The 20,674-nt window shown below is 39.9% G+C and overlaps 2 protein-coding genes across 2 annotated transcripts in view; one reads left to right on the top strand and one right to left on the bottom strand.

The window, feature by feature from the left end:
* Positions 1–20,674, bottom strand: part of cog5 (component of oligomeric golgi complex 5) — a 65,326-nt gene that overhangs the window by 38,931 nt on the left and 5,721 nt on the right. Inside the window, exons 4-6 of the mRNA XM_041964408.1 lie at positions 20,352–20,406; positions 19,577–19,646; positions 15,092–15,212 (exon numbers count right to left, since the gene is read on the bottom strand). Of these exons, the coding sequence (XP_041820342.1) occupies positions 15,092–15,212; positions 19,577–19,646; positions 20,352–20,406 (246 nt within the window). The remainder of the gene's footprint in view (positions 1–15,091; positions 15,213–19,576; positions 19,647–20,351; positions 20,407–20,674) is intronic.
* Positions 2,176–8,719, top strand: LOC121626050 (G-protein coupled receptor 22-like). Its single transcript, XM_041964410.1, has 5 exons — positions 2,176–2,296; positions 4,332–4,867; positions 5,688–5,832; positions 6,109–6,255; positions 7,199–8,719. Exons 3-5 carry the CDS (start codon positions 5,710–5,712, stop codon positions 8,252–8,254), a joined length of 1,326 nt encoding a protein of 441 aa, XP_041820344.1. The 5' UTR covers positions 2,176–2,296; positions 4,332–4,867; positions 5,688–5,709; the 3' UTR covers positions 8,255–8,719.

Genomic DNA, 20,674 nt, shown 5'->3' with positions numbered 1-20,674 from the left:
ACAATTTGGAATAAAGGGAATTCATCACTAACTAAAACTGGTGTGGACTGGTGTGGTGTGGAACCACCTGCACATCCAGGCCGGCAAGACCAAGGAGATGGTGATAGACTTCCGCAGGAAAGCATCACAGACTACGCCGGTGTGCATCCAGGGACTTGACATTGAGATCGTGGAGGAGTACAAGTACCTGGGTGTACACCTCAATAATAAACTGGACTGGTCCACGAACACTGATGCCCTGTACAGGACTGAGACTGAGGTCATTTAGAGTATGTAGGACATTACTGAGGACTTTCTATGACTCTCTGGTTGCATCTGCAGTTTTTTACACGCAGTGGTCTGCTGGGGCTACTTAAGCTCTAAGAGGGACAGAAAAAGACTAAACAAACTGGTCAGGAAGGCTGGCTCTGTCCTGGACGGCCCTCTGGACACCACTGAGGATGTAGGTGAGAAGAGGATGTTAGCCAAGCTGACATCCATCATGGACAACCCCCTCACCCCCCGCATGACACAGTGGGGGCCCTTAGCAGCTCCTGTGGTAACAGACTGCATCCAGTGTGTAAGAAGGAACGCTACCACAGGTCCTTCATTCCATCAGCTGTCAGATTATTCAACTCCAGCATCACATAAGACTGTGTTGATGTTGTCTGACAAATAATCTGTTGTTTTTTTCTCGTCATTTATGCCAACATATACTCATATCCTTTTCATTTTGTACATTTTTTTTTTTTTACTGTTTTGTGTATTTTATTCTTCTGTGCAATAGTATTAACACTATTTATTACTACTATTAATCTGAAGGCAGCATACTTTTTTCCCCACAGTTATTGCGGCAATACATATCTTTATCTTTATATTTTTTCTACATATTTTTCTTTTATATCGTCAAAATTTCATTATGCTTGTAAAATATGTACATATAAATAGTCAACTTTTTTTGAATTTTGTTTTTTGATTTTCTCTTATTTTCTCTTTTTTTTTCCAACTGCTATTACATGCTCTTTAATGCCCAAATCTCCCTGGCTGGGGATAAATAAAGTTTTATCTTATCTCATCTTATTTCCATCCATTGTCTCCATCTCTGTTTCTACCTCTGCAACACTTACATATCATGTCCATGTTTTCTCTCTACATATAACCCTGCTGTCCACTATCTCTCTCTCGCTAAAGACTTGCATTTAAGAGAAAATATGCCTCCCACCAAGCAGCCCATGTCAATAATAAAAGTCAGACTAGAAGCCATCATCTCTGCTTACACTACTTGAATAAACAGATAAAGACCAGATCAGGGAAGATGTGAAGAAAAGGGTTCTTGTTTTATCAGTAGTGTATCCCGGAAGACAACAAATGGACCGTAATATGAAATCTGATCCATCAGTCTGCGTTCACGTTGGCCTCCGGGGCTGTTGTTACTATGCCAATGCCAAGTAACCCTAATTAGTTCACTCTCTAGCTATCTTCTAAATATGTTCAACAGGCAATACAAGCAACACAGAGACTGCTTCAATGGTAGCCAGATTGGAACAATTAAGCACGTACCATCCGGCAGGTGCTATGCAAACACAAACAGCAGAGGAGTAGCCAAAGTCCTGAGAGGAAGGATGCTGTGATTACTACTGTCATGGCTACCGTTGCCTACCTGGGCTCTTTAATGATGGCAATTGAGCTTTTGGGTAGATGTCTCAGAGGAAAAGAGAAAGTAGCAAGGGTTAAAAGGCAAAAAAAAATCTTGTTGTCCCTGCATGCTGGAAACAGCATTTTCCCCACTTATTACAGGCATCACAAAAGATGAAGAGAGAGAATGAAAAAAATGAGGTGGAGAGTGTTGAATCTGCTTTATGAGTCCAATCATTCAAGCACAGAGGTGCAAAAGGAAAAAATGAGGGAGAAGGCAGTTTCAGAGAGGGAGGGGGAGGGAGTCATGTTTGAGTAGGAAGGGCTAATGGAAGCAGATACAGTGAGAGGCAGGAAGCAGGACAGCGAGACAGACCGACAGAAAAAGAAGCACAGCAGAGAGAAGAGAGGGAGAAACAGAGCAGCAGCGTCAGTATCTCCTTTGCTCCCCCCAGGCTGTGTGACTGCATGCTTTTTACCAGTCAAATTTCCATCCTGAAGAGGCACAACAGTGTGGCGCAAGATCCTTGAATGCTGGACTACTAAGCTTAACCTCAACCACTCAGGCTTATCAGATTTGGGCACTACAGTACCTTTGGGGGATTGAAATTACAAAGCACTGCAGGGAAGGAAAGTACTTCGACAGATCCAAGGATCACTGAGGAATGGTCTTTGTATAGAGGTAAACTAACACACCACAGTCAGATACTAACACTGTTATGTGTGTTCTGATAGCAAGGCAATGTGAATGTGTTGCACAAAGGCACTATAAAAACGACACATTTAGCCCAAGATGAACAGACACAGCATGCTGACATGTTGTTGAGCTCATGCGTCACGATTTTCAAGCAGCCATTATTTTGCGAGCAGAATAATTAGACAAAATGAGTGGCTGTCAAACAGTAAGGAATGTGCATATCCACAAGCAAAGCTGAGTTCCCTGCCACCCAAAGAGACCGATTCTCCTGTTGTAGGAAAGCTCATACAACACAAAACTGCTCCTTTATTTCAATAAACTACGGGGGCTGCATGTACAATTACTTTCATTGTTTAACTGATCAATTGTTAAGGTGAGAAAACATTGAACATTGCTGCAGTGGATTAATCAGCTAATTATTTCCCTTGCTGATCTGACACCTTGCTCAGAGCTGGGCATCCTTTCAGAGATATACTTTATATAACTGCAGCCTGAGGTGGCTGTGGAACCTGGACGTTTTGCCAGAACTTGGTAGGTGTGTTTACAGAAGTAGGTGTTCCATCAGATTGGATGTAATTGGCTGATTGGATTTATATAAGTTTTCCATTGTTAAGGTTAGGATAAGCTCACATCTGTCAACATGCCCCATGCTCCATGTTTTTATGTAGCTAAAATAAAACTTCTGTATTTTCCCAGGACAGAAGACAATTAACTTTTGTTGACAAGAGTAGGTTCTAAAAAGCTGCACAGATATCAAAAAATAGCCCATTCAATGCTGTAATAGTGCACATAATAATAATGCACATGTAATAGTGAATTATCATATTACTATCAAGGGTCAGGTGTTAGCTATTGTTTATGCATACTTTAATGGAAACATTGTGTTGAAGTATCTTCAACACTCATATAGATGTTACTAAAATAAAAGAATGATAGCATAAAAACAGATGTACCCAGCTTGTATTGATTTAAAAAGCTGATGAGCTGGCTACATCAGAGCTGTGCTGTTATTTGCTAATAAGAATTGAGTGTTGTCCATAGCAGGCTGAGAACACAGAGACAAGGACAAAAGTATATGTGTAAACACAGATGTGCATACCATATGTGGTAGCTGTGGTTCAGGGTGTAGAGCGATCGTCTACTAATCACAAAGTTGGTGGTTCTATCGCTAACCTTGGGAAAGATACTGAACCCCAAATTGGTCCCAATGCTGTGTGTGTGTGTGTGAATCCTGACTTGTGTGCAAAAGTGTTCTGAGTGGTCAGTAAGACTACAAAATCACTGTATAAATGCAGTATACAGTCACTTCTATCATACATATTACTATATGTAATATATGCAGAAACTGTAATTCATTCCTTGATTATAAAGTGTTCCTTCCTTCAGGCAACAATACCAAAGGAAGGAGCACACTTTATTTCAAGAAATATAAACAAACATCTCTTCAACAAAGAAGCAAAAGTTATCTAATATTAAATGTTGTCTAAATGCAGACAACCTTACAAGAACACATTGTCTAATTAGAAAAAGTCTGAAATTGGGCAAATTTTAATCTAAATCAGTCATGTCAGTCAAATCTGTCTGTCTTAGAATATGAAAATATGACTAAAAATCCTATCATACCTTCAATGCCAGCTTTCAGTTCTTGACAGCACTTGCTACTCCTTCAACTCTTTGCAAATTTAAAATCTCAAAACAATCAAGCTGAGTCCTGAATGAAGAACTAACTGAGACAGTGTGTAGGTAGTTTTCAGTCAATCATATTATTTCATACACTAGACAGACACACAGTTTGCAGAGAATAGTTCACAGTTTTCAGTGCTCATTTGTTAAACAATACATGATGAGAACCATCAAAAAAAAAGGCAAGGCATCAAAAAATGATTAAGCACACATTGCAGGCTTGCACAAACACAAGTGCAAATACTAACAAGGACAGATATCCTATAAATGAGTTACAATGTGTGGGCCAATTTTTACATACCATTTTACAGAAATCTTCTATCCTTTACATTTGCAGGATGACAGATGGAATGTGACTAAGGAAGAATGCAAGGGAAGGTGATGATGATGTAGGCATATAACAATAGTCTCTCCTTCAGTCAATTCCTCCCTCACCATCTGAAGGGTCAAGCAGGAGCAAGAGGAGGGCTGTGAATGTCCAAGAGTCAAGGGATCAGTCTGAGTGGTCTCCAAGAACTCTACATGACCTACATCCTGGTCTCTGACCTTTACTGCGACTCGGTCTCTGTCTCTCTGGCACTAGCATCATTTTCAGGCAGGGATGAGACTGGTGGAAATCATCCAAGCACAACAGACAATGAAGAGACAGAGCTATGCATGAAAGAAACCATTGATCTTAGTGCACCGCACTGATGTTGCAAACCACATGGCCCCCCAATGAGGGGCGGGTGTGTGTTGGTTTCTGTGTTTCACAAACTGACAATTCCAATTGCCTGAGTGGAGCCAGTATCCTTAAAGCTGAAGTTTGTGACAAATTCCTTGTGGTCACTTCGGTTGCTGGTGAGCTGGAGAGGACACTGCTAGGAGAGAGTGGTGAGTTTAAGCCTGATATCACACTTGCAGTCAGTTCGCTTTAGTTCAAACCATACAGGAACCAAGGTCCACAAACAACACAGTCTAGCATTCTTGCATTTGATTTGTTTAGTATCAGCAAGCAAACTAGGACTCCCAAATGGCTTGTTTGCTGGACAGATTCTTCCAACTTCTGCACACTGGGTTAATCACTACATGTAGGGTGTGTGCTTGTCGGACCGTCTGTTTTGGAAAATGAACAAATTTGTTTGATACAGACCCTTCAGACAGTGCCTGCTTTGTTGGTACTTATAAGTGTGTGCAGTATGATTGACCGCTGCCATCTAAAGAACATTCTTATTACACACAAAACTGTCTCTACAAGATTCATAATTGAATTTGGCCAGGGAATGATCACTTCAGTTGCAAGTCTTATATCGCAATTGGTAGTCCTGATGTTTCTAACAAAAACACATTTCCAACATGAAAAAGATACAGAATGTACTTTTCCAGGAGGTTTGCCACATGTGCAGGTTCCACATAAATTAGAATTAGTAAGAATCCTGAAAAAGACACCTTTAACATTCAAATTCAAGGTGATGTTATCACAGAAAGCTTTTGTGTGTTTGAAATAAAAGTACTTCTAATGTCATCCGTAAAACCTAAAATCACACTGATATAATGTTAACTTTTTCAGTTCATACAGACTGAAATTAAACCCCACCCTCAACTCCTTTCCTCTTTACAGTGCATTGTAGAATTGTGGTAGAATTTAATATGGCTTAAATGTATGTATAATAGATTTTATTTTTTGCAAATATTTGTACAAAACGCTCTACAGGCCCCATCCTCTAATCAGGACAATGCACACATCCCCAGTGCTGATCTCTGCATCCACCATGAACAACATGACGGTGCTTGACACTGCAGACCCCTATGACCTTGGCATGACATCGTCTGAGGCTGTCTATCCCATCAGCTTCAAGGTAATTCTACTGCCTCAAATATATATCTCAAATGGCTTCATCAACTGAATCAATGTAACATCATAGCATGATATCTTCTTACAAGCAAGCCAATCCACACAGATATTCTTAGGTATATGTTATTTTGAGAATTTGGAATTTGGATACTAAAACACATGGTGTATTTAACAATGGTAATACAAAGTATGACTTAAATCTTCCACATTATTATTATGCACTACTATGACAAAAATGACAATGTTTTTGTAAATGCCACTAAGTTCTTTCTGTTGGTAGGTTTCTCTGACGGGCTTCCTGCTTTTGGAGATAGTTCTGGGCTTGAGCTCCAACCTTACTGTGCTCGTCCTCTACTGTATGAAACAGAACCTTGTCAGCTCAGTTTCCAACATCATCACCATGAATCTACATGTGGTGGATGTGTTGGTGAGTCCTGACCTCTATTATCAGTTACTTTCTTTAGAGATGGGATTTAACATCAATGTCACTTCTTCTAGTGCCACAAAAAATACCTCATTATGCTTCTACACATGGACTGTGTCAGTCAATTGGTTTGGATGTGAAGTTGCATTCAGTTAATATGGAATATTATGCTTCTGGTTTTAGGAAAGGGCCAAAACATTTACTGTTGCCTCAGTCATTGAATAAAATACATAACATGAGAATTGATGCACCATAGACAATAATAGGAACTGCCTCTAAATGTCTATGATTTGAATTATTTGTTGAATGTCTTTTTGTTAGCTGAATCACTGCCCTCTGACACTCTCAACTCTGGTGCTAAATGCAGCAATCAACTTGTAAACTTTTAAACCAGACACTGGGAGAACCTCCTCAACTGCCATCCACTGTTTATTACAACTTGGGTTTCATTTTTGTAGCCCTTGGTTCTGATAAGATAAGATATTACTTTATTTATATGTTTCTTATGATAACATTGTTCTCATTAATGTCAACTGGCTAAATGCTAAATGAGATCTTGGAATGGAGCAACATGATTTTGGTACATAGACTGTTATAAGAAAAAAATGACCAATGCTATGGAAATAAAACCTAAATAGTAGTTTTTCTTTAAGCTCTGATACATACTGGCAGCGCAAATAGCAAACTTGTAAGACGAGCAAACTTTTCCTTCTTGGCAATCGAATTTGACATGACTTTATAGGCATCTACAAAACCATAACTCTTAAGCAGTTCAACTGTGTGTGTGTGTGTCAGTAATAATTGAGAGTATGTTCTCTCGATTGACACAATCTTATTATACCATTAAGAACCAACATGGTAACAATCAATATAAAGCAGTCGAAGATTAGACAGAAACAAAGGTGATGCATTTGGGATGTGACCTGAATTTCTGTTGTGCTTCCAGGTGTGTGTATGCTGCATCCCATTGACAACAGTAGTGGTGTTACTTCCATTAGAGGCGGATACGGCCATGATCTGTTGTTTCCATGAGGCCTGTGTCTCCTTTGCAAGCGTAGCTACGGCTGCTAACGTCCTGGCCATCACTGTGGACCGCTATGACATCTCGGTACGACCAGCAAATCGTGTGCTTACGATGACTCGAGCTGTAGCTCTACTGGGTTGCATCTGGGCGCTAACCTTTTTCAGTTTTCTGGTTCCCTTTATGGAAGTGGGCTTCTTTATCAACAGGGGTTCAGACCTTGTGAACCAGACCGCGGCAGTCTCAGTGGCTCAATCAAATGAGTACTACACAGAGCAGGGTTTGTACTATCACCTGCTAGCACAGATCCCTATATTCTTCTTTACAGCTGTGGTAATGCTAGTGACTTACTACAAGATCCTTCAGGCACTTAACATTCGCATTGGAACACGCTTTCAGCACAACCCACCTAAAAAGAAGCAAAAGAGCAAAAATACAATCTCTTTAAACACTGCAGCACAAGCAGTTGAGTCAACTGATGCTTCACAGACTAGCACAGGAGTCAGGGCAGGTGAGAATGCACCTTTGGGCATGCGGGCATCAGTGTCAGTAATTATTGCGCTACGACGAGCAGTAAAGCGTCATCGAGAGAGACGGGAAAGACAAAAACGAGTCTTCAGGATGTCTCTTCTCATCATCTCCACTTTCCTACTCTGCTGGACCCCAATAACTGTGCTCAACACCATTATCCTCAGCACTGGGCCCAGTGATTTAACTGTTCGCCTCCGCTTGGGCTTCCTGGTGATGGCCTATGGAACCACTATCTTTCATCCGCTCCTCTATGCCTTCACTCGCCAGAAGTTCCAAAAGGTTTTGAAAAGCAAGATGAAGAAGAGGGTGGTGTCTGTAGTCGAAGCTGACCCTTCGCCAAACAATGTGGTTATCCATAACTCATGGATTGACCCCAAGAGAAACAAGAAAGTCACCTGTGAGGACACAGACGCCAGGCAAAAATGTCTATGCTCACAGGATGCAGAGTAATATGACTAACTCAAATGTAAATAAGTCAGATATGTACATTAAGAAGGAGTTGTTGAATTCCATTCAAAAAAGTGAAATAACAAGCTATGGCAGAAAAATTAGAAACTGGCACTTTGGAGGACGATATAGAGATTTTTTAACACAATTAGAGAGGAGGAAAACATTTGAAATATAACAATGAAGAAACATGACTCTGATGGCAAAATACACTACAAATCTAAATAAAGTAACAGATGAGTGTTGATTAACAAAGTACAAAAATCTTGGGCAGCTTACTAAAATGATGACTTCAGACAAGAAGTTCCCTGAGATCAGAGTAACAAGATAAAGGCAAGGAGTTTCCTTAAAATGATTATCATATGTAAAAAGGGAAACCACTGGCAGCTATGTATGAGGTCAAGGACTGCATTTACAGTCTTCCTCAGTACAAACAATCTCACAAAATAGGTTTCATAGGCACACAAAGAGGGCAATTTAATGCTATTTATTTTGGAATGTCGCGTGCTATCAAGCACAACTCAGTCATAACTCTGTAGCTAAGCAGCAGTGTGTGTTTTTCTCTCCGTGTGAGATGACAAAAATGTCTATGTACAGTCACTGAATACCTTGATATTGTTTGTCACCATTTGTAATAAACAAAGGTACTATAAGTGTCAAGATGCCTATGCTCTCTTTAGCTTCTCGATGTGGGATTTGATACAGGTACAGAACACATCAGACCATGTGACATTTTGCTTCTTCTTCACTGTCTTCTGTGAGGGCGCCTCCATTATGACATATAGTCAAGAAATGAGAGACAGCCTTAAAAACTATTGTTCAAACTATACGATTTTGAAATTGGGTTGCATCACGCACATAAAAGAGAAACTTCACAGATGTTAGGAAGACTGGCATAAAGTGTTGTAGACTGATGGCAACAAACAAAGAGGGTATGTTCGACGGATGGAAGTGAAGAGATATAAAATATACTCTCTCTTGCCAACAGTTAAACATGGAGGGGGTACTATTATGGTGTGGGGTGCAGTTTCAGCCTTAGGAACAGGTGACTTAGTGAAAATTGATGGCATCATGGATAAGAAAGTAGACCACAACATTCTGGTGAGGTACGGAGTACCATCTTATTGGGCCTGGATTTATTTTCCAAGAGGAAAATGACCCTAAACATTCTATTGCCGAAAGTACCTGCTACAGATTCCTTTTGTCATTGAAAATTATGGACTGGCCCCCTCAAAGTCCTCAAATATAGAGAGACTATGCCAGAGAGATATGATGACTTCATATATTAAGGGAAAAAGCTATCCAAACTTACCTGGCCCTGTGGGAGAAAGTAATTGCCCCCTAAACTGGTTGTGCCACCCTTGGCGACTGCAATAAAGCGTTTGCAATAACTGGCAAAGTGTCTTTTACATCACTATAGAGGAATTTTGGCCCACACACAAAATTGTTTTAAATCAGCTACACTGAAAGGTTTTCGAGCATGCCTGTTTAAGGTCATACCACAGCATCTCATTCAGATTTAAGTCTGTACTTTGGCTAGGCCACTCGAAAAGCTTAATTTTGTTTTTGTTTTTTTAAAGCAATTCAGAGGTGGACTTGCTGGTGTGTTTTGGATCATTTTCCTGCTGAATAACCCACGTGCGCTTGAGCTTGAGGTCACGAATTTTCCTTCAGGATTTTCAGGTAGAGAGTAGAATTCCATCAATTATGGCAAGTCGTCCAGATCCTGAAGCAGCAAAGCAGCCCCAGACCATCACACGACCACCACCATGTTTGACTGTTGGTATGATGTTCTTTTTATGTAATGCTGTGTTAGTTGTTGAGATGTAATAGGACGTACACCCTCCAAAAAATTCAACTTTTGTCTCGTCAGTCCACAAATTATTCTTCATGACAATTCCCAAAAGTCTTGGGGATCATCAAGATGTTTTTCATCAAATGTGAGATGCGCCTTTGTGTTCTTTTTGGTCAGCAGTGGTTTCGTCCTTGGAACTCTCCCATGGATGCCATTTTTGCCCAGTCTCTTTCTTATTGTTGAATCATGGAAAATGATGTTAACTGAGGCAAGTGAGGCCTTCACTTCTTTAAATGTTGTTCTGGGTTCTTTTGTGACCTCCTGGATGAGTCATCGATGTGCTCTTAGTAATTTTGGTAGGCTGGCCACGCTGGGAAGGTGCACCACTGCTCCAAGTTTTCTCCATTTGTGAATAATGGCTCTCTCATGGCTCGCTGGAGTCCCAAAGCCTTAGAAATGGCTTTGTAACCCAAATACTTTTTCACAGCACTGTATGTACCAAATCTTCCCCCATCCTCTGGGGGTCATAAGTGTCTGTGTAAAATTGTGTGGCAATCCAACAGTTCAATAGTTCTGGACCAAAGTGGTCCATCTACCAACCAACACTGCAATCCACAGAGCAATGCCACTAGCATGGTTAAAAACAGCCACAGACCAAAAGTACATATTAGTACTGTGTAGACATAATTTTGCATAATTAAGTGCCTATATTGTGTATTTTATTGAAGATTTCCAATTGAGGTAACCTCTGGGAAAAGTAAACAGCACTGGAATCAAACTGTTCTATAGACAACCCTCTTTAAACCCCAATGAAGTGATCTCAGGACCCAACAGTATAAAGCATAATAAACATAAAGCAGCAAAGCACACAGGAGAAATTGTTGGCACTGAAACTGACTGGCACAGCATAGACCATGCCAACACTATAACACCTATAAGAGTTTGTTGCTGGAGAACACAAGAGACACTTACTCCATTTAAAAGCTGTCTGCAGCCATGGAATTTGTGTGAGCCTGTGTGTGTGTGTGTGTGTGTGTGTGTGTGTGTGTGTGTGTGTGTGTGTGTGTGTGTGTCATTGTTACTTGTTCTTGTGAACTTGCCCTTTCACACTTAATGCCTTGTGATAACTAGAGGTAGGCAGGCTGGTAGATAACTGGTGGCAGTGACATGCAATTTATTAATGTCACTTTTCCTCCACCGACACCAGAAGGTCACACAGTGCTCTGAACCTCCCCAGCCATTGTTAGACAGAACAATCCTCATCAAGAGACTGAGACCAGGTCTATGTACCTAGGATGCCTGGGGTTGAACAGGGTATCATAGTGTCATTACCTCTTTTGTGTTTGTGTGTGTGTGTGTGTGTGTGTTTGTTACTTGTTCTTGTGAACCCGCTCTGTCACGCTTAATGCCTTGTGATAACTACAGGTAGTAGGGCTGATAGATAACTGGTGGCAGTCGCATGCAATGCATCAATATCACTTTTCCTCTGCTGACACCAGAAGGTCACACAGTGCTCTGAACCTCTCCAGCCATTGTTAGATTGAAGAATATTTCACATCAGATATAGTCTATGTACTTAGAGTGCCTGGGGTTGAACTGGGTACCATGGCGTCATTACCTCTTTTATGTGTAGCTTGAAGCACATTAATTGTTTCAACTACAATGTGAACAACACACCACAAGGACAAGTAGCAGTATTTGTCAGCTCCTTGTCTTGGTCCACAAGTCCACCTCGTTGAGCCCCTCTGGCTCTGAACATGCCCCCCTTGTAAAACAGCAGCATCCAGCTCACAACCTACACAAGGTGTTTCATGCTGGGCAGGCTGCCAGCCAGTAGTAGCATACAAGTGGCCACAAAGAGAGCGGAATGCAAATGTGCCAAAGACACCTAACCAAGTAGTGTTTTTAAGGAACTGTAGCAACAAAGAGCAAAAACAGAGCTTTAACAACAGTGGATATTCGAAAGATGACAAGTAAGATGATTCTGACAATATTGCACTATGACTGCAGGTTAATTCAGTTGATACAGTATATTAAAGCTTGGTTCTATGAGTTTCTTTTGGAGCTGCATGAAGAAAAATGCCCGATCTGACCCATTAGTGAGTATCTTCTTTTTCATTTCCTTATTCACTGTTATGTATATTCCATTAGTTTAGGTAAACTTTTGTACTCCTTTTAAAAGTTAAAAGTGATATTATGAACTGATCGTGCATTAAAGTGTTACTAGGGTGTGTGATCCATCAATATGATTCGATGTATCGATTCAGATCGCCAATCAAATATCAGTTATGCAAAGTGAAAACATTGATCAATATCATAATCTTTAAAATACATCTTTACTTCTTTACTAAATCCCATGGCGTGACATCCATGTCACCATTTGTCGGAGCACAACCCCTTGAAGTGTGCTATTTGCATTTGGAATCTGTTGCTGTCAACTCTCAATATGAGATCCAAAGAGCAGTGAAGCAAGCCATCATTTGGCTGAAAAATCAAAACAAACCCATTAGAGAAATAGAAAAACTTTAGGTGTGGCTAAATCAACTGTTTGGGACATTCTTAAAAAGAAAGAACGCACTGGTGAGCTCGGCAACATCAAAAGACCCAGAAGACCATGGAAAACAACTGTAGTGGATGACCAAATATCAAACTAGCAGTAGAAATAAACAATAGTCATTTGTGAAAGGTGTCCATGCAAATTTCAACTCTCCTTGTCACAAAGTGTGAAGAGTACAGGAAATAACATAACACAACAAATTAAACAAGGCAGAAAGGACTTTAAGGGTTTCCAAGGTTCTTGCTTGAGGTTCTAGGAGACGTTTTGCCTCTCATCGACGCCCTGTACAACAGGGGCCAGAGTTGCCTCCACCTCCTGAGGAGATTGCGGTCCTTCGGAGTGTGCAGATCCCTGTTCAGGACTTTATATGACTCTGTGATAGCCTCTGCTATCCTCTACGCAGTCGTCTGCTGGGCTCCGGGCAGCACAGAGCGGGACAGGAAGAAACTGAACAAGCTGGTCAGGAGGGCCAGCTCTGTCATGGGCTGCCCACTGGACTCTGTGGAGGAGGTGGGTGAGAGGAAGCTCTTGGCCAAGTTCACAGCCATCATGGACAACAGCTCTCACCCACTGCACCAGACTGTAGAGGAGCTGAGCAGCTCCTTCAGTGCCCGACTGAGACACCCTCAGTGCAGGAAGGAGCGCTACCGCAAGTCATTCATTCCCACCGCTGTCAGACTGTACAACTCATATGTATAGTTATTATGTGCAATGTGCTCTGTTTTTCTGATTTCAAACATCCAAATCCACTACTGCTGGGCAAAAGACACTTTCTATATTCATTTTTTTCCTTAAACATAATATACATAGGATACCTTATTTTATTTTATTTATTTATTTTTTACATTTTTGAAATTCTTTTTTGTGGTTTGCAGTCATAATTTATTGCTCCGTTTGTTCTTATTTGCACCTTATTGTTCCTATTCTTCTTATTTTTACCTCCATTTGCTGTTTGCATCCCCACCCCTTGTGTGTTCTGAAGATCTTCTGTAAGAGTGAATTTCTCCATTGTGAGATAATTAAAGTTTTATCTAATCTAATCTATTCCAAGAGGCTTCTTCAGATCTAACTGACTGGTGGGAACTCCTCTTGGAGGGTCATGGACCCCGCCTAGCTTATCATGTGAGTAATCGAGGTCACACGGGCCATGGTGTCAATGGACAACAATGGGTGGGTCCTGGTGTGGAAGGGTGGGGTGTTCCTGCCCCACCATCATATGAGTCATCAGGGTCACCTGAGTGCTGGTGTGAATGGCTGAGCCACACTGTCGGATTCAGTGATGGTCTTTCCAGTTTGACATGGATGGCTTTTTTCACTCCTCTTTCAAACCATCTGTCTTCCATGGACAAACTATGTACATTATTGTCCTCAAATGAGTGTCCCCTGTCCTTCAGGTGTAGGTGGACTGCTGAGTGGCAAAACGTCTTCTAGAACCTCAAGCAAGTCCAGTTGCCTTTTTGAAGCCCTCAGAAGTACCATGGATGAATGAGAATCTCCACAGACAAGGCAGAAAGGAAAAAAAATAAGAGTAAAGACACAATTGGAAAGTTTGAAATAAAGCTATAGGTCAACAGCCCTATCATCACTGAAGCTGCTGTATGTTATCCTCTTTCTTTGATCTTGAAGACCACACGACAACCAAACTATAGACTCTAGTGTAGCCTGCCACTGTTCCCTATACATTTTCTGCAGCCAAATATCCTGCCTTGTGTTCACTTGAAAGAATAAATAGAAAGAAGAAAGAAAGAATAAGAATAAAAAGGAACATTTAAAAAAATGTACAGTGTTTTGAATGTACTGTATGACAGCATGCACTACTTGGGAAAACAATTGGTTTTATAGGTCACCCCTCTTTCTGTAAGTAGATGCGTTATTTTTTAGGTGAGCAAAATGCTATGTTGTTATGTTAATGTAATTTGTTTTTAATTTATTTGGTTGAAAATGTCTGTGGGTGAACACACTTTTCCAATGTCCAATATGTATGATTCAGGCTGATCTATTGGCAGAATATGGCAGAAATATAACATATTATATTATAACATATTATTAATAGATAATAGTATATTTTCATTTGTGCATGATCACATGAAATGAGAATCTTTCGTTACCTTGTTGAGCTCTTTCTATTTAAATCTTCCATATTATCTTCCATAAAGTCTACCATGTTGCACCACCATGTTTCTACAGTAGAACAGACAAACCAAACACTGACTCTATACAGTGCTTTTCATGTTTTAAGTGGCCATCATAGGGGTGGGCAAGGCGAGGGATATTCAGTTGGTTACAAACTGCAACTCCACCATTAGATGCTACGAAATCGTACATACTGGACCTTAAAATAGTACATAAACATTAACAATAAGATGTTTTTTGTTGTTTTATTGGAGGTCATCTGGATCTGCACTGCTGTGAAAGTGGTACTTTGCATAGTTTTGCAGAGACACATGTGATTTGTGGATTAATCATGAATAAACATTCATGTCCTTACCTAGTTCGCTGAGGCTCTGAGCAGCCTTGGTGATCTCCCTGCTGCCCCCCTGTAGCTGACCCTGGAGCCTCTTGCTCAGGTACAAGATACGAATGATCCTCCGCAGCAGGTCACAGGCAACCTGGAGCAGGAAGAGAGGAAGCAAGATGGTGAGGTACACAAATTATTCTTTATCCAAAATAGTCAGGGATTAAGCAATTACTAAAATAAACACAATGCACTACTGTCATCTGTACAAGTGAGACAGTGATGCTCAGCATCAAAATTGAAACAAAATGGAAAAGTTGTAAAGCAATATCTTCCTTCAAGTACAAAAAGTGACATTGTATCTTTCCCATCTCTGTGCTCTCTCTCGTAGAGAGTGCTGCATCACGGCCATTGGCCTGCAGGTCCAACTTGCATTGCCTCCAACGGCCAACAAACTGACTGAGTGCAAGGGACTCAGATCCTGTTAATACCTGCCTGCAGATCTAGCTCTTTCTTTGTTTCAATTTTTCTCATGCTCAAAGTGTTTACGCTGCAAAATCTGTAAGAAGTCATCAAAATGGGCAGGTGGATTACATATTGCACCCACTACTCAGGAACATAAAATGACACTCATTGATCTCAAGGTGTTATTGTAAGAATCAAGTTTATTTTTTCGCAATTATCTTGAAAACGGCTTGGCTTACAGTCAAAATACTTTCAGCATTTTAATCTCTTTACATAATTACAAAATTGTAAGTGATACACAGTGTATGTATTTGGATGCTAGGTTGGATGATCTACCACAAAGAGGCCCCACAAATGCAAAATGCTTATATCTTGCAGTCAGCTACATGGATGCATACAATCCAAGGTCAAGACCCCAAGGGTTAAACAAACATTCAAGATTTCAAGATTTCTTTATTGTCATTGAGTGCTCAGCACTGTATATGTGTATATTTGTTGATTCTTTGAATATATTTGTTACTTTTGTTTACTACTTTTTTTTCTACTGAATATGGTCAGTCATTTGTACTGAGAAATTTTAGATTTTAAGATGTTATGGATATTTTGTTTGAGCTTGTTTTCACTTGTAATTTCCTCTGCTGAACATTGACTGTCATGCGACTTCTTTCACAATGATCATCTAACTACCAACCTGTAAATTACATGTCAGAATTGGGGATTTGGGAGGCGTCTCCAGCAACTGCTGGAACTGCCTCACAGACTACATAGAGGAAGGGTCCTTCTCAACAACCGTGGGAGGAGAAACAAGAGTGAAACGGAGAGAATATGTGATTTGGAATGTTTTTTTTTTTTTAATCCCATGTTTATTGGTAGATGTGTATTTTTTATTTTGTTGTTCAAAAGTTAATGCTGTTATGTCTAATATGCATTGCTTAACAAATTTATTAGATCACCTGTCATAAAAACGAGAAAACAAAATATTTTAGAAATCTGTCAAAAACGTGTTTCAAACAAAAAATTGTATTGTTATTTATAAGGCAAATAACATTCACATATATTGACCAAAAATCTTTATACTTTGTATGACCTCCTTTGGCTCTGATAACAGCTTGCATTCTTGCTGGCATTGTTTTTATGTACTTTTCGACATAGTTTTCAGCTGTTCCCAGAGACTTGCTTTTGATTAAACTTTTGTGCAATCTATTTTTGAATTCAATAAATGCCAGATCTGGTCAATAGGACTCAGGTCTGTTCCAGTACTCTAGATTCCTTTTTTTTCTTGGCTAAGTAGTCTCTGCACAGCTTTGCAGTATGCTTGGTGTCACTGTCTCCTTGGCATATGAACGCACGACCCATCAGGTTCATTTTATAAGTACCAATCAACTGCAATGCAGTCCAAGGCATACTTGACCACACTGTGAGAACACTTTATGTCTTGCCCTTTTTGTCTAAAAGACCATCCAGTATCATGAAGTACTTAAATTGGGACTTTTTCTTTCTCAGTGAGTTCCCTACGCTCCACCTCCACTTTGAACAGTCGTGAGGAATTTCAAACTGGCTTCACCTTTTTATACCCAAATTTGAAACAGCACAGTGGAATTCTCTTAGAAGTCAGAAATTAATCAAGAATAACATACAACCACTAAAACAAAACCTTCTGGACAGGAATGCAAGTAAAAAACTGTAATTAAGCATCTCAGTCCAAAAATAATGATTCTTAATACTTTTTTCAGCTTTTTTGTTAAACAGTAAATGTTCAAAGTCTAATAAATTTGTTAAGCACTGTATATGCATCCAACCAGAAGGACGCAGATTTTTTCAATAAAGTTAATGGGGCTGCTGAAGAGGGGCACATCATGGGTGGGAGCTTTAATCAAATTTTAAATGCTGCATTGGACAGGACATTGTACTCTGGAAAAGTACCAAGGGATAGACTCACAATATCTTGTGATATTGTGATAAAAATATGGCTCAATGCATATCCCAGACAGAAAATGACAAATTGTTAAAATGACAATTGTTTTACAGACCTCAAATACTGCAAAGAAAACAAGTGCATATTCATTTTTACACAACACAATACTAAAGTTTAAACTTAGGAAGATTCAGAAATCAATATTTGGTGGAATAACCCTGATTTTCAATCACAGCTTTCATGTGTATTGGCACGCTCTCCACCAGTCTTTCACATTGCTGTTGGGTGAGTTTATGCCACTCCTGACGCAAAAATTCAAGCAGCTCAGCTTTCTTTAATGACTTGTGACCATCCATCTTCCTCTCGATCACATTCCAGAGGTTTTCAATGGGGTTCAGGTCCAGGGATTGGGCTTGCCATCACAGAGGGTCTTAAACTGGTGGTCCTTCATCCACATCTTGATTGACCTAGCTTGATTGACCTAGCTGTGTGATTCATGCGTCCTTCACAAAGACAATTCTGCCCGACTCCAGCCTTGCTGAAGCACAACCAGATCATCACCGATCCTCCACCAAATCTCACAGTGGGTGCGAAGACCAGGCATTGGGCAAAGCTGAAAATTGGACTCATCAGAGAAGTTGACCTTACACCAGTCCTCTGTGGTCCAACCCCATCGTCTTTTGCAAACCTGAGCCTGGCTCTTCTTTGCTTCTCATTGATGAAGGGCTTTTTTCTAGCTTTCACGACTTCAGCCCTGCCCCTAAGAGCCTGTGTCAAACCGTTCTCGCTGTGCACTTCACCCCAGCTGCCATTTCCCACTCTTTTTGTTCGTCACTGGATTCGAATGAGTTGATGGTAATCCCGGTCAGTGGAGAGTCGTTTTCACCCTCTGCCGGCCTGTAGCTTTGTTGTCCCCAATGTCTGCTGCTTGACCTTGTTATGAGCCGCGTCTTAGAAATTTTAAGGATGGCAGTACCCTGATGCTCACTGTATCCCTCTGCCAGTAAAGCCAGAATTAAACCCTTCTGTTCATCACTCAAAACTTTTCTTTTCAACTCTTTTGTCATGGTCAAAATTTTTTGATTCCAATTACTTTTGAGGTACTACTAGTACTGTTTTTGCCATCTAGCTGATCCTATTGTAAGAGGATAGTAATGACCACAACAGTGGTTTTACACTTTCCTTGTTAAACAAGATTCTGTTTAGATGATCACCTAATCAGTACCTCATTAAGTAGAATCAGGTGTGCTTGTGTTGGACACTTGAATGGAATGGCTCATCATACATGTAGAGATGCTGATTTCAGAAAAATTTGCAGTGGCATCTTAATTTTTTTCAGACCTGTATATAGCACTTTTCTAGTCTGACATAAGCAGCTCTGTACAAAGCCACAAAGGCTTAAGTGACACAGAGCCTTAAAGAAGCATAGTGCATCTCAATAACCACAGATGGGTAGACTTCTGAAGCAACTCAGAGCTGTATTACAGTCACAGTTTATGTTATGACCAAAAAATGGGAAATTAAAAGTTTTGTACGAAATGCACAAATGCCAATTTTTTGCACATGCTTAGGTCATGGCTTGCTACTTTTATTTTATTAAAGAAGGAAAGCAGAAGTAAAAAAAAAAGAAGTGGAGAAAAGTCAGGAAAATTATTGGCAAGGCAGTTAACTGCCTCACCTTGCATGTTACATCTTGTGCTAAACTTGAATCTGGAAAAGTGGTGACTACATCTCAGGAAAATAACCTAGAAGTTTTGGATGCTCCAATCACAAAGGAGGAAATAAGAAAAGCCATTAAATTAATGAAATCAGGAAAGGCTTCTGGGTTAGATGCTTTTTCAGTTGAACATTGTAAGAACTATGCTGATGTACTGGCAGCAAATTTAACTTCTATATTCTGACACTATGTTGGGTCATAAAATTGGTTTCTCTGGAATAATTCATAGAGATGAAGGGAAAACCTGACGGCAGTTTCTATGGATCTGCACTACTTTTTTTACTTAACTTTTTTTTTTTTTTTTTTTTTCACAGAACTCAAAACAAAGACCTGTCTATTGTCTTCTGCTAAAAGGGATACAGAAAGATTTACACACACCCACAAAAAGGCTTATATGAGACCATCATCAATGGATAGTTACCTGCAGTCTGGCAAGCTGGGTGATTCTGGCCACAATCTTGTTGTATGGGTCAACAATCTTCGTCCTTATCCTGGAAAGACATGCATGTAATAATTTTTTTCAGTTGAGAAATCCTAAAGAAATCATTGGTCTAATACTGCTGATAAACACACAACACACATCTACATTATCAAGGTCTCCTCGGGATGTGATGCTCTTTGGGAGGTACATTCTGTCTCTACAGCTGAAGTACTTAAATGTTATTCATCAATTTTCTAGAACTCCCTGAAAACCTTTTTTTTTTAAATTAGTACCTTACTTTGTGTGACAGGATTCCACATGAACTCATCATTTCTTGCCAAAGCCATTTGGAAAAAAAGCTGTGTCATGCACAAATCAGAATTTAGCAAAATTTGAATCCAAGCTGTTGAGAGTTGTTTTACTTAAGTTATTAGGCCACTCAAATCAATGTCAATCAAATCTGATCAAACCACAAAAGGAGATCAGCTAGGTTTTTTTTGTTAAACTCTTATTATGTAATAATTGAGGATGTTTTGTCAAAACTTCAACTTTGATTGCTGCTTATGTAGTCAGAAAAATGTAAAATCTTTCAGGGGCTTATTCACTCAAATCAAATAAACAATCATTGAATTCCATGATCCAGCAAAAGATAGCGATACCTGTAATTAACAGGTGTGTGAATGCAAAGCAGCATGCCTACAAGCCAACGATACCTGGGTGCATGTTGATAATACATACATCCAATCTGACTAAAGCCACAGCAAAACATATTTACCTGTCAACAGCTGCCTGCAGAGCACTGATCCTTGTCTGCATCATCTGAAGGACCCCTGAAAACAACAACAGCAACAAAATATTTATCTTTCAGTGAAAGTTGACACTGATTTTAAGAGTTTCTTTGTTAGCAGACTTCGCCTGAGGAATGCTCACTGTTGTGGTAAAACTAAAGTACTGCAATAGTTGTACAAGACTAACCCATTAATGCTATTGCACAGAAGTAAAAATGTATATGTCATAGTAGAATACTATTATGTACTGATATGTAGAGCAATCTGTGTTAGTGGACCAGTCCAGTTTACTGTTGAGGTGGACACCCAG

This window comes from Chelmon rostratus, chromosome 22 (assembly GCF_017976325.1).
Source record: "Chelmon rostratus isolate fCheRos1 chromosome 22, fCheRos1.pri, whole genome shotgun sequence".
Lineage (NCBI taxonomy): Eukaryota > Metazoa > Chordata > Actinopteri > Chaetodontiformes > Chaetodontidae > Chelmon > Chelmon rostratus.
The sequence above is the reverse complement of the archived record's forward strand: the minus strand, read 5'-3'. Positions and strand labels throughout refer to the sequence as shown.